Source organism: Lethenteron reissneri, chromosome 53 (assembly GCF_015708825.2).
Source record: "Lethenteron reissneri isolate LAM-NWPU_2019-01 chromosome 53, ASM1570882v1, whole genome shotgun sequence".
Lineage (NCBI taxonomy): Eukaryota > Metazoa > Chordata > Hyperoartia > Petromyzontiformes > Petromyzontidae > Lethenteron > Lethenteron reissneri.
In genome coordinates this window covers 8,529,512-8,542,003 of record NC_083831.1, presented here as the reverse complement: position 1 = coordinate 8,542,003, position 12,492 = coordinate 8,529,512, and the positions used below count along the sequence as shown (strand labels likewise).

The 12,492-nt window shown below is 50.2% G+C and overlaps 1 protein-coding gene across 1 annotated transcript in view; it reads right to left on the bottom strand.

The window, feature by feature from the left end:
• Nucleotides 1–8,752, bottom strand: part of LOC133356216 (E3 ubiquitin-protein ligase TRIM9-like) — a 28,964-nt gene extending 20,212 nt beyond the window's left edge. The window contains exons 1-2 of the mRNA XM_061573591.1: nt 5,969–8,752; nt 2,569–2,982 (exon numbers count right to left, since the gene is read on the bottom strand). Of these exons, the coding sequence (XP_061429575.1) occupies nt 2,569–2,982; nt 5,969–6,907 (1,353 nt within the window). The 5' untranslated portion in view covers nt 6,908–8,752. The remainder of the gene's footprint in view (nt 1–2,568; nt 2,983–5,968) is intronic.
• Between the last annotated feature and the right edge of the window lie 3,740 nt (nt 8,753–12,492).

Genomic DNA, 12,492 nt, shown 5'->3' with positions numbered 1-12,492 from the left:
TTCGATGACCCCGTGACCCCCAAAGCTCCACGGTCTGTACAACACTCACTTGGGGGGGGGGGGGGGGGGTGAGCGAGACCCTCTCTCCTCCTGCCCAAAGACAAAGATCCCAGTCGCCTACAACAGACTTTTGGGGCAAAGCTAGTTGGCACCTCATCTTCTTGGTTCTTTCGGTAAAGTCACGTAGAAGGGAAGTAATAAAATAATAAAAATAAAACATAATAAAATAATTCTCACGACGTTTCGGCCACAACCCAAGCAGCCGTCCTCAGGTGAAGAAACATGTCTGTCGAGAAGACAGGGTCTGAATGACACGCCCCTATAAAGACCGGAAGGGCACAGGAAGGGCTGGTGTTGCCAGACCCACGGCCGGCCGCCTTTGTCTCCCCCATTACTCGTGAATTTCAATAGCGCGCCAGGTACAGAACTCAGTTTAGGCCGAGTTGCCGTTGGGGATGTCTGGGAAAGGTTCAGGCACTCGCCATCGATGTTAGCCGCGGTTGGGGACCGAACTCGGGTCGCCGGGTTCGTAGCGCAATGCGCTCACCCAAAGTGTCGTCGCTCTTCCGCCCCAGCCCAACTCACACACGCCCAAATGCTGCCTCTGTATCTACGTGGAGAGGAGTCGGAGAATGGTTAGGCATACTCTGAGGCTTTCTCGGTAAAGTCACGTAGGTAAAAAAATAAAAATAAAATTAATAGAAGTAATAATATAAATAATAAATCACGACGTTTCGGAGGCAACACAAGTCTCCGTCATCAGGTGGGACCGTCACAGCTAAAATTACTGCATCAAGATCTTGAGACTTGTGTTGCCTACGAAACGTCGTGATTTATTATTGCTATTATTACTTCTATAAATTTTATTTTTTACCTACGTGACTTTACCGAAAAAGCCTAAGAGTATGAATCCTTGCAGTCACGAAAGCTTCAAATCTAGAATGGTTAGGCACTTCTTGATTCTTCAAACCGCAGCCACGCTCGTTCCTAAGACCAATCCCGGACACGGGTCTCTCACAGCCCCTTTTAAAGTATCCACCTCCACCCTCGTTCCCAATCCACATCTCCGGCTCGAGTCCGTGTGACGTCAGTGCCCCTTAACCCTTGACCCCCGTCTCGTGCATTCCCGTGCGTGTGATTGGGGCGTGCCTTGTGGAGTGTGGAGACTGCGTGTCTTGCGTGGTGCGAGTGCGTGAGGATGTCTCGGACATCCCCTGCACGCGTGTGTACGTTACACTTCTTTAGCACCGTAAATAACCAACCGTGCCAATCGGGAGGTGCGTATGAGCAATGCATCATCCACAACAGCTGCGAAGTTTCTGATGACAGGGCGCCATGATCTAGAGTGAGTGCTCTCACCAATAACATCTGGAATAAACCAGCAGCGTTGAGCAAGCCTGACTGTGTTACGTGTCTGTGTGTGTGTGTGTCATTTGTGAGCATGCTGAAACCCATCAAGTGGCTGACACACGCAAAAAAAAGCAGTTCTAAAGGGATGGGTTTTTAATTTCTGTGCGTGACCCATTTTCCGAGATCGCTCTGCGTCCGGATGTCGTGGCCGGCTGGCAGCGGGAGTTGACTGGCACCGACATCTGGGTACCACAGGACCAATAAATTGTCATCGTCACACAAACTCCGGTCACCCTCACGGCAGCAGTGGCGGCTTTTGGCTAAGCCATCGAACAAAGACGGTCGTCACCGCCATCGCGCACTTTCGGATGCGCTTTTGCGGCCGTCTCGATCGCTCTTCTGATATCAGGAAGCCACTGGAGCTATGCATTCTTAAATCATCCAGATTGCGAACTCATTTCTTGAGAACCACTTTTTGTGTTCAGTTCGTTGTCCTCGCTCCGCCGGACCTCCGATTAGCGCGCTTGGCTACGTACGGTGCGAAATAAGTTCCATACACATGCATGCATTGAGAGCATTATTAGAATAATAATCGCAACTCAAAGGCACGGGAAAGGATGGGTCAATGAGCGGGAGACCACCTATGGACAATTCAAGTGATGGACGGATGGGTTTGTGTGGCTGTATCGAAACAGGTTAACCACAGCCGGGGCCAGACTTGGGCACACAATTCAAAAGGCTTTTGTCCGAGGTCTGTACAAGACTCCTCTCTGTACCCCCCACCCACCCACCCCCTCTAGCAGATCCCTACCCCCCTTGCTACAGCTGTGCACGTCCTGCCCTGCACCCATCCGCTCGCGCCGAACCTTTCGGGCGTCAATCAGAAGACCGTGGAGACGCAGCGTGAGGGAGGCCGACCTGTCTCCGATGCGTCGCACTCAGAATATTCCTTTGCGGTGGAGGAATCCGATGAGCCGCGAAGCTCTTTCTCGCAGACGTCCGGCGTCGCGCCGTGGTTTGCGCCCCCGCGCGCGTCGTTCCGGCACCGGCGCAAACGACGACCTTTTCTGAATCTCCCCCGGCACGCGCACCCGAAACGTCGGACATCGTGCCGCCGAACGTCGTGCGGGAAAGCCGTCTTGACGACCGACGTCCCGACATGGGGCACGGCGCGTTACCCCCCCCAGCCCCCAGTCCCACCGCGCGACGCTCTCTCACCTTGTGCTGAAGCCACATGGCCCCGAGGGCCCGCACGGTGTGCCGCGAGTGGCTGCCCTCCTCCAGGCACTGGTAGCACACGGGGCGGGCGCACGTCACGCAGAACATGCTGTGGTGCTCCAGCTCGTGCTCGTCGCACGCGCTCACGGTCGCGCTCACGATGCCTCCTCCTCTTCCTCCTCCTCCTCCAACGGTGCCGCCACCGTCGTCGCCGCCGCCGGGGCCACCGGAGCGCAGTGCCGCCAGGTCGACGGACTGCGGCCGATCCGGCAGCCCCTCGTGAAGCCGTCGCCGCCATTGCCGCCGCTGCCGCTGTTGCTGTTGCTGCTGCTGCTGCTGCCAGACGGCCGGCGAGAGGCGGCCGGCGAGCAACTCGCGACGCGACGCCACGAGGCCGGAGCACGGCGGAACCTCCTGGGCACAAAAAAAAGCACGCGGGGACCCGCGGGGTCGGAGGGGGGTGGGGCGGCTCGTTAATGACAGCTCACAGTTAATTTGGAGCTTTCGTGATTGCAGGAATTACTCTTTGGTTCTTTCGGTAAAGTCACGTATAAAGATAAAATAATAAATTAAATAATGGCATACGACGTTTCGATCTCTCTCTCGAATTTAGCATTCTCAGAAAGAACGTAATCAACCAGATAGGGTGTTGACTGTTATGTTACCCGACTCTCTGTTGTATTACATTACATTTCAAAGTATACTAGATTTGTGTTTCTATTTCATTTATACCTGATGACGATTGCTTGTGTTGCAATCGACACGTCGTATGCTAGTATTTAATTTATTATTTTATCTTTACACGTCACTTTACCGAAAGAACCAAAGAGTGACAGCTCACAGGTTGCGCAACGACTTCTACTCTGGCCACCCACGGCTGCTGGAGCGAGACAGATCGAGACATGGCAGCGGTGCGCTACAAATCCTCCCCACCCCCCGGTGACCCCCAGGTTCGATTCACGCTCACGGTCACCAACACCAGTGCCGATTATCTGAACGGGTCCTGGGCCTCCTCTAGGTCAACTTGGCCTCAAATGAGTAGCCTGGCGCGGTGTGGAAATACCACCACTCGAGAGAGACATATACAATTTATTTTGGAAAGCACTGCAACATCTAAATTAGGTGGTTATATTAATGATGATGCTGCTTAGTATAATGATGCTGCTGATCATTATGATTTTGATTACTCTGATGCAGTTGCTGCTGATGATGTTTAAGATGCTGCTACTGCTGCTGCTGATAAGGATGTTCAATAATGATGATTCCACTGATACTCCTGCTGATGTTACCAACGATGATAATGTCGCTGCGGGCTGATGATAACGATTATGGCACTATAAGAATAGGTTTATCCTTTCTGGAAATAAAACACTGAACTGAAACATTTTGCAAGGAATCATGTCTGCATTAAGCACGTATACTTGTGATGAACATGCAAACTAAATAAATGCTCTGGTAGTATATGCATCGTCTTTGAAACTGATTGGTCCACACCAGAGACAGCTTTCTTTAGAGCCGAGTCTCAAACAGTGTTAGACCAGAGGACGCCAAAAGGCGAACAGCACAAAGACAATGTCACTATCAAGGCATTGAGAACTCGGGGTGAGCAGCTACATCATGGGACCTCCTTTGCCAGTATCAAAATATAAGAATAGGTTTCTCCCTTCGTTCACCACAAATATATGCGATTAATGCAGACATGATTCCTTGCAAAAGTTTTTAGTTTGGTGTTTTAACATCTTAACACTGCCTGTTTAATTTGCCAGAAAGGGTAAAACATATTCTTATATTTTGATACTGACAAGGGAGTTCCTGTGATTATGACGCTGCTGCTGCTGCTGCTGTTTGTTTTAAGACGTTCACGGTGCGAATTCGGCAGGACCGCCCCGGTTAACGCCGCGGAGTGCATTAACCGTACCGTACGATATGGACCCTCCGCTTCACAGCTGGCGTCAAAGATCCCGTGATTTTGTCATTCGCAAGAGAATCAGAATCTGTATTTATCCTGGAGGAATCAGATGAGCTATAAAACTCCCTTTCACAGATGTCCATAAGTGGTGGGTAAGAACGTTGTAACAACAAACAATACAAAAACACGATAGGGGTGCAAAGTACAAGAAAGGTTAAAAAATCAAACTCGTACAAAAAAACACTAAACCATCCCCAGCCTACCAGGCAAAGCCCACTGAGGCATTAACTTATTTTGCAGAAGCGACCTGGCCACAAATGATAGCTCAACAAAGTGGCCCCATCATTTGGACATATATAGCACCGATATAATCTAAATAATCTCAATTCACGTTCATTCTAAATGTGAAGGGGAAAACCGGAGGACCCGGAGAAAAAATCCACGCCACCACGAGGAGAGTGACCATGCAAACTCCAAATATACAACAGCAGGCATCAGGGTCGGGGTCGAACCCTCGAGCTCCTACATACCAGGCGAGGTAGTTAACATCTCCTAGCCACCATGATGATGAGAGAGAGACACACAAACTCCAAATATACAGCAGGTGTCAGGGTCGGGATGGAACCCCCAAGCTCCTGCATACCAGGCGAAGTAGTTAGCATCTCCTAGCCACCGTGATGATGATGAGAAAGAGAGAGACACGGAAACTCCAAATATACAGCAGGCGTCAGGGTCGGGATTGAACCCACGACCTCCTGCCTACCAGGCGAGGGAGTTAACATCTCATCCCCCTGGTGCGCCGATACGGTGACCAAAATTTGAAAAATTACCCGCTAAACAACTGTAGGTAGTTTGTGAAGGTATTTTATTTTCCCTCATCGTTTCGAATGGTATCTTGAGTTTTAACGTGACGGCACTTTGAGTGGGCAGATTCGTGCCAAAAAAGGCGACGCAAAGTACGTAAAGAAAAACAATTGACTCGACCATACCAAGCAAATGTCACTCCCAACTGCGACTACATCGACTTCTACCGCAACAACGACTGCTGCCGGTGACAATCAAAACCTGCCAGCAATAACATAAAAAGCCGGCCAGTAATAAAAACAAAATAAAACACGCCAGTGATAATCACCTGCCAGCAATAATGAAAAACACGCCAGCAATAATATACACAAAAAATCTGCCGGTAATAAAAGCATAAAATAAAAACCTCCCATAAAAATACCTTAGAGTCGCGGCATCTCTTCTTTTGTCAAGGCGCCCCTTCCCCCTCCAACCCAGCTTAAATAGACGCCCCAAGCCTGGAGTGTGTCATTCAGACTGTCTTCCCGACAGACCTGTTTCTTCACCTGAGGACGGCTGCTTGCGTTGTGGCCGAAACGTCGTGAGAATTATTTTATTATGTTTTATTTTTTATTATTTTATTACTTCCCTTCTACGTGACTTACCGAAAGAACCAAGAAGAAAAAAAAACCTCCCAGTGATAATCACCTGAGCGGCTGCTCCCTCCTCCTGCGTCTCATCGCCGTCACCATCGTGGGCCCTCTGCTTCCACGCCGCCGACTTTTCGGCAGCCGCGTCCCGGCTTCTGCCCGCGGCGGGCAGCAGTCGATGGCGAGCGAGGGGCCCGCGTGCCGGGTGGCATCTCTTGCGGCAGGCGTCGCAGTACGCCACCTGGCACTGTTCACAGAGCACGCTCGCAGCCTGGGGGCTATCGCCATCGCAAAGCTCGCAGACTGCAGAAGAATCATCCCCGGCAGCGGCACCACCACCAGCGATTACGTTGGCTACTTCCTCGTCGACATCCTCAACAACAACATCATCATCATCATTCTCCTCCTTCTCTTGCCGCTCCCGCAATCGGAATCTGCGCACGACCGCCGCTAGCACCCTGTTGCGGGGTAGTCCTTGCACTCCTCTCTCGTCCAGATGCGCGACCCTGCTGCACCGCGGGCACGCGAGCGCGGGCAGCAGCAGGAGCGTGTGGCGGCGGCTCAGAGGGGTGGAGCGCAGGGGACCCGGGGAGCCTCCCGTCGGGTTGCCGAGGAAGGAGCCGTAGTAGCCGCTGTCCGCTTCGCTGTAGAGGCTCAGCTGATCCGCGTCGAGACCAGCTGCCTCGTAGTCGGGGCAAGACGCCCTTCGCTGCTGCTGCTGCTGCTGTTGTTGCAGCTGCTGCTGATGCTGTTGCAGCTGCTGCTGATGCTGTTGATGATGCTGATGATGCTGCTGCTGTTGATGATGATGCTGATGTTGAGGAAGAGGAGGAGGATTATGCTGTGGCGGTAGTAGAGGAGGAGGTGTCTCGCAGTCTGGGCTCGGCGTGGCGGCACACGTGGAGGCGCAGTCTTGGCACAGGCTGTGCGAGCAGGGAAGGATCACCGGGTCGCTGAACAGCGCCTGGCACACGGGGCACTTGAGTTCTTCCTCCATGCCTCTCCTCTCTCGCTCACACTCTTCGTCGTCGAAGGACGCTTTGGAATATTCTCCCAGTCCCGGGTTGCCGATGTCTCGTCTTGCCCCGTTCGTTCCTCTAGGCGCTCATGCAACTCAATCATTCATGCGCACGTCCATTCAATGCTGGTGACATTCGCAATCCGGTACGCTCTTCACACGATATATGATTAATATTCTTCCTGCTTCGGTTGCCGCAACGTCTTCTCGTCTCGTCACCCGTGTCGTTCCTCTCGCGCTCATTCATTCATTCATTTCGCTCGTTCGATGATTGCCAATATGCGCACAGCGAAAAGAGTCTGCTGCTGCGTCGTAGGCTACACCAACGCGTTGTAAATCTGCGTGCTTACTGCCTCTCTCGTTCAGCTATAATCCCAGCTATCGCCTCCGCTTATAAACTTCATTGTGCTCTAAACAGTACGAGGTTTTTTTTTTTTTAAATAATGTATTATTAAAATAAAATATATAATTAATTCCCATAAAATATTTCTCTACCGTTTATTCATTCGTACGTCTAATGCGCTGACGATTCGTAATGTATTCACAAGCACTGTACCGTCGCAAACGTATTCTTAATCTGCATGCTATATCTGTCGTGGATTTCCCTTATAATCCCAGCTCTCGCCTGCAAGACAGCTGCATGTTATTCTAGACTATAAATGTTTTATTATGAGGATTATTATTATTAATCATCACCGCTCGCCTGCCTATCACATGTATCCGTTTCCGTTGTGTTCCTTCAGAATACCTTCCGTCCGTGAGCTTCCCTAACTCCTCCTTACCTCTGACGTACGACCACAGCGGCTCGAGTGAGGACAGCGAACGAACGTTTACACAATAACGCGGGTCTGTCTGTGTGTGCGCGCGCGTGATTTATATGAAGCTGAGCCGATCAGCACCACGGCGGAGTGAACAGCGATCCGATCTCTCTCCCTTCTCCTCGGCTCCCTCGCTCTCGCTCTCTCTCTCCTCACCAGCACACGGCGTTATATATTTATATATACTCCACTCCCTCCCACTCAGCAACCTCCCACTTTATCACCATGACGAACAAAAAGAAATCCACGGCAGCTCTTAAACATCCGCGGAAGTTCCGAGTTGGCCAGGGATCGGCAACCAAAATAAAAAAGAGACTTTTTTTTTATCGAATTCTGTAAACAAAAAAATAACGATCGATATTTCAAGAGCCGCAATGCGTGTGAATTATCGGTCACGAAGCAATCCTTAAAGAGCCTCATGCGGTTCTGGAACCGCAGATTTCCGACTCCTCATCTAAGCCATCTTCTATCTCCCTCCCACTCACTCAGCCCCCGACTTTATCACCAATGACGAACAAAAAGAAATCCGCGGAAGTTCCACGTTGGCAAGCGTTTATACATTTATATAGACTTAGATAGCATACGAGCGGGAAGTACCCGGCGTTGCCCGGGCGTAAAAAAAACACACACACACACACATATCGACTTACACGCACACACATTGACCCACACACACATCGACCTACATACACACACATCGACGAACATACACACATCAATTTACACACACATCGACTCACACACGCACATAGAGCCACACACACACACTTACATGCAGACATATCGACGTACACACATACAGCGACTCACACACATATACTGACACACACACGTAGACTGACACACACACAGACTTACACACACATGGACTTACACACATCGACGTACACACTCAAACACATCGACTTACGCACACACATGAACTTACACACGCACATATCGACGTACAGACACACACGGACTCACACACACACATACATAGACTCACAAACACATTGACCTACACACACTCAGTTGGTAGGAGCCCCTCCCCCCCACGGAAGGCGTGTCAGTTGGTAAGAGCCCCTTCCCCCACGGAACGCGTGTCAGTTGGTAGGAGCCCCTCCCTCCCACGGAACGCGTGCCAGTTGGTAGGAGCCCCTCCCCCCCACGGAACGCGTGTCAGTTGGTAGGAGCCCCTCCCTCCCACGGAACGCGTGTCAGTTGGTAAGAGCCCCTCCTCCCCACGGAACGCGTGTCAGTTGGTAGGAGCCCCTCCCCCCACGGAATGCATGTCAGTTGGTAGGAGCCCCTCCCCCCACGGAACGCGTGTGAGTTGGTAGGAGCCCCTCCCCCCCACGGAACGCGTGTGAGTTGGTAGGAGCCCCTCCCCCCACGGAACGCGTGTGAGTTGGTAGGAGCCCCTCCCCCCCCACGGAACGCGTGTCAATTGGTAGAAGCCCCTCCCCCCCACGGAACGCGTGTGAGTTGGTAGGAGCCCCTCCCCCCCACGGAACGCGTGTCAATTGGTAGGAGCCCCTCCCCCCCACGGAACGCGTGTCAGTTGGTAGGAGCCCCTCCCCCCACGGAACGCGTGTGAGTTGGTAGGAGCCCCTCCTCCCCACGGAACGCGTGTCAGTTGGTAGGAGCCCCTCCCCCCCCACGGAACGCGTGTGACTTGGTAGGGCCCCCCCCCACGGAACGCGTGTCAGTTGGTAGGAGCCCCTCCCCTCCCCCATAACTGAAAACAGCACTAAATCGCTAATTAAACTACTTTAAAGGTGACTTACGCGAAATCGGAATGGCTCAGCACGGGGCTTATGGCGTGCTAACTGGCTACTCTTTTTAACACGAAGACCCCACGGTTTGCGAGCCAAATCCTTAGCAAGTTTGGGCCGCACACACGGACACAGACAAACAATGACATTTATGGGTTAAAAAAAAGACCTATAAGCCATCCATCACACCCTCCCACTCGACCCCCCCCCTCCCGTATCACCATGACTCACAAAAAGAAATCCACGGCAGCTTTAAAGACGAACACGTTGGCAAGCGTCTCCAAATACGCAGTTATATACAAATAAGAAATATATCTCCCTCTCACTAATTTATCATCACCATGACTCACAAAAAGAAATCCACGGGAGCACTGAAGTAAAAATAAACATTAAGCGTCGCTTTATATCCAGGCGAACAATCGCACTTCGCTTTACGCGAATTACTCGGCCCACTGATCACATCCCTGTCAACCTCATATCAGTGCCCCTACCTTGTTACAGACCAATTCAGACCTTATTGGTCACCCCGTGCCTTTATTAATCTGAACGTTCATCCTACAAAGTCACATCACAAGGGAGAAACACAAACAAATAGATACATTTATTTTTGCCCGTATTGAAACGGCTGTACGCCGTATGGACCTGAAAACTCAATGTCCCTGTCTTCTTGGTTCTTTCGGCAAAGTCACGTAGAAGGGAAATAATAAAATAAAAAAGACGCTGTCTTTCCGACAGACCTGTTCTTCACCTGAGGACGGCTGCTTGCGTTGTGGCCAAAACGTCGTAAGAATTATTTTATTGTTTTATTTTTATTATTTTATTATTTCCCTTCTACGTGACTTAACCGAAAGAACCAAGAAGATGAATCCCTGCAGTCACGAAAGCTTTAAATCGAAATTCAATGTCCATGGTCAAGCATAAGGGGTAAACCGTACGGGTCGACGTCTATGCGGATCACGTGGATGGTAACATTTGTAATCGTCTAACACCCAACTTAAAGCGATTGAAATACTTTAACCCTATGAGTAAACGGATCCGATTCACCTCCTTGGCCAAATGTCGATCATGTTTGGTTTACGGGTTGTTCTCGCAGTAAGGTTATATGCGCCACAGACGACCTTTCTAACACTTGGGCAACATCATTAGGATCGACATTGGGTCAGTAGGTATCCGTTACGTGCATGCAGATTGCCATCACGAGTGCTCCTTGTTGCTTTCAGCTGGTCGGGCCCCTTTAGCATCTTACGCTTCATATCGAGATTGCATCTGCTCATTGTGAAGACGATCGCACACACGTGTGTGCGCGCTTGTAACCTGGCACTGCCTTGCAAGCGGTGATGCTTCATCTTAAGATTTATCCACGTGGAGATATTTTAATTTAGATAGACATGCCACTGTGTTCCTCTCTCCTTCTCCAAAGAAAAAGATCACCCGTGTAGCCTTAACAGGCTGGAGGAGCAAGTGCTGTTAGCGAGCACCTATGAAGGCCGGAACGGCACACGAGTGGGTGGCTAGCACCTTCCCCGGCCGCCTTTGTCTCCCCAATGCTGTTTACACACAGCACCATGTACTCATTTGAGGCGGGGGGGAGGGGTCATGACGTGATTGCGTGACTAATTAGTTACCAGAGTAATGCAAGAGGCCACGCGTATTAATTGATTGATCGTGAACACGCCGAGTGCCACGATTCGGTGCAGAGGGCGATGTCGCACTCTGCAATCCAATTAACTTGCACGGGCGAAGGCTTCACGGCAAATGCCACGTCGCACACATTTGCGAGGCACTCACTTCCCATTCGTTTCACTCCCACGCTTCAAGGCGAGTCAAGTATGCAAAGACGAAGTCACACGCAGTGAACCACGTGAGATGATTTTGCTGCTATAAATGTACAATGATGGGGCCCACTTTGTTGAGCCATCGTTTGTGGCCAGGTCGCTTCTGATAAGTGAATGCCTCAGTGGGCTTTGCCTGGTAGGATGTGGATGGTTTAGTGTGGTATTTGTTGGTGTTTGGGTTTCTTTTAAACCTTTTTCGTACTTTGCGCTACGATCATGTTTTTCTACTGTTTGTTGTTGTAACGTTCTGACCCGCCTCTACTGGACATCCGTGAAAAGAGCTTTATAGCTCATCTGATTCCTATTGCAGTGTAAATATTATGATTCCGATTCTGACATGAGCGGCAAAGCAGCCAGAACCGATCTAATGTGGGAGGAATCAGAAATCTGAATCTTCATTTAGGATTGAAGGAATCCGATGAGCTAAGCAGCTCTTTTCTTGCACAGATGTCCAGTAAAACCGGAGAAAACCAGAGCAAACCCACACGTGCGAGGATGCAACACTCTAATCCCCGTACAGATGGAACAGAGATTGAAGTCCACACTTGCTGTATGCCGCCTTCTGCTGGCAAGCCAGGGTATGGCACCTCGATGACACCCACATCTCTTCGGTAATTCACCAACCCTCGCTGCTGCCTCCACGGGGCTGGATCGTGTGCGTGCATAGCCTCCGCTGCCGGGAATGCGCCCACCAACCTGATTCCGACCTGAACCAGCCAAACTATTTCGCTTTGTGTTTTTATTTGATTTCACCAGGTAAGGCCCACCGAGTTAGATATTGTAGCTCTTTTTCAAAAGCGACTTGGCGCCCAAAACGTCGTGATTTAATTTAGTTTTCATTTATTTTATATTTTACCTACGTGACTTTACCGAAAAAACCAGAGTATGCGCGTTTATCTTCTTGGTTCTTTCGGTAAAGTCACGTAGAAGGGAAGTAATAAAATAATAAAAATAAAACATAATAAAATAAAATATGTTTTATTTTTATTATTTTATTACTTCCCTTCTACGTGACTTTACCGAAAGAACCAAGAAGATGAATCCCTGCAGTCACGAAAGCTTTACATCGAAAAATATGCGCGTTTAGTTTGTTCTCCATCCGCGAAAGAAGTTCAACATACACACACACAAACACACCACAGCAGCCGTCAAGA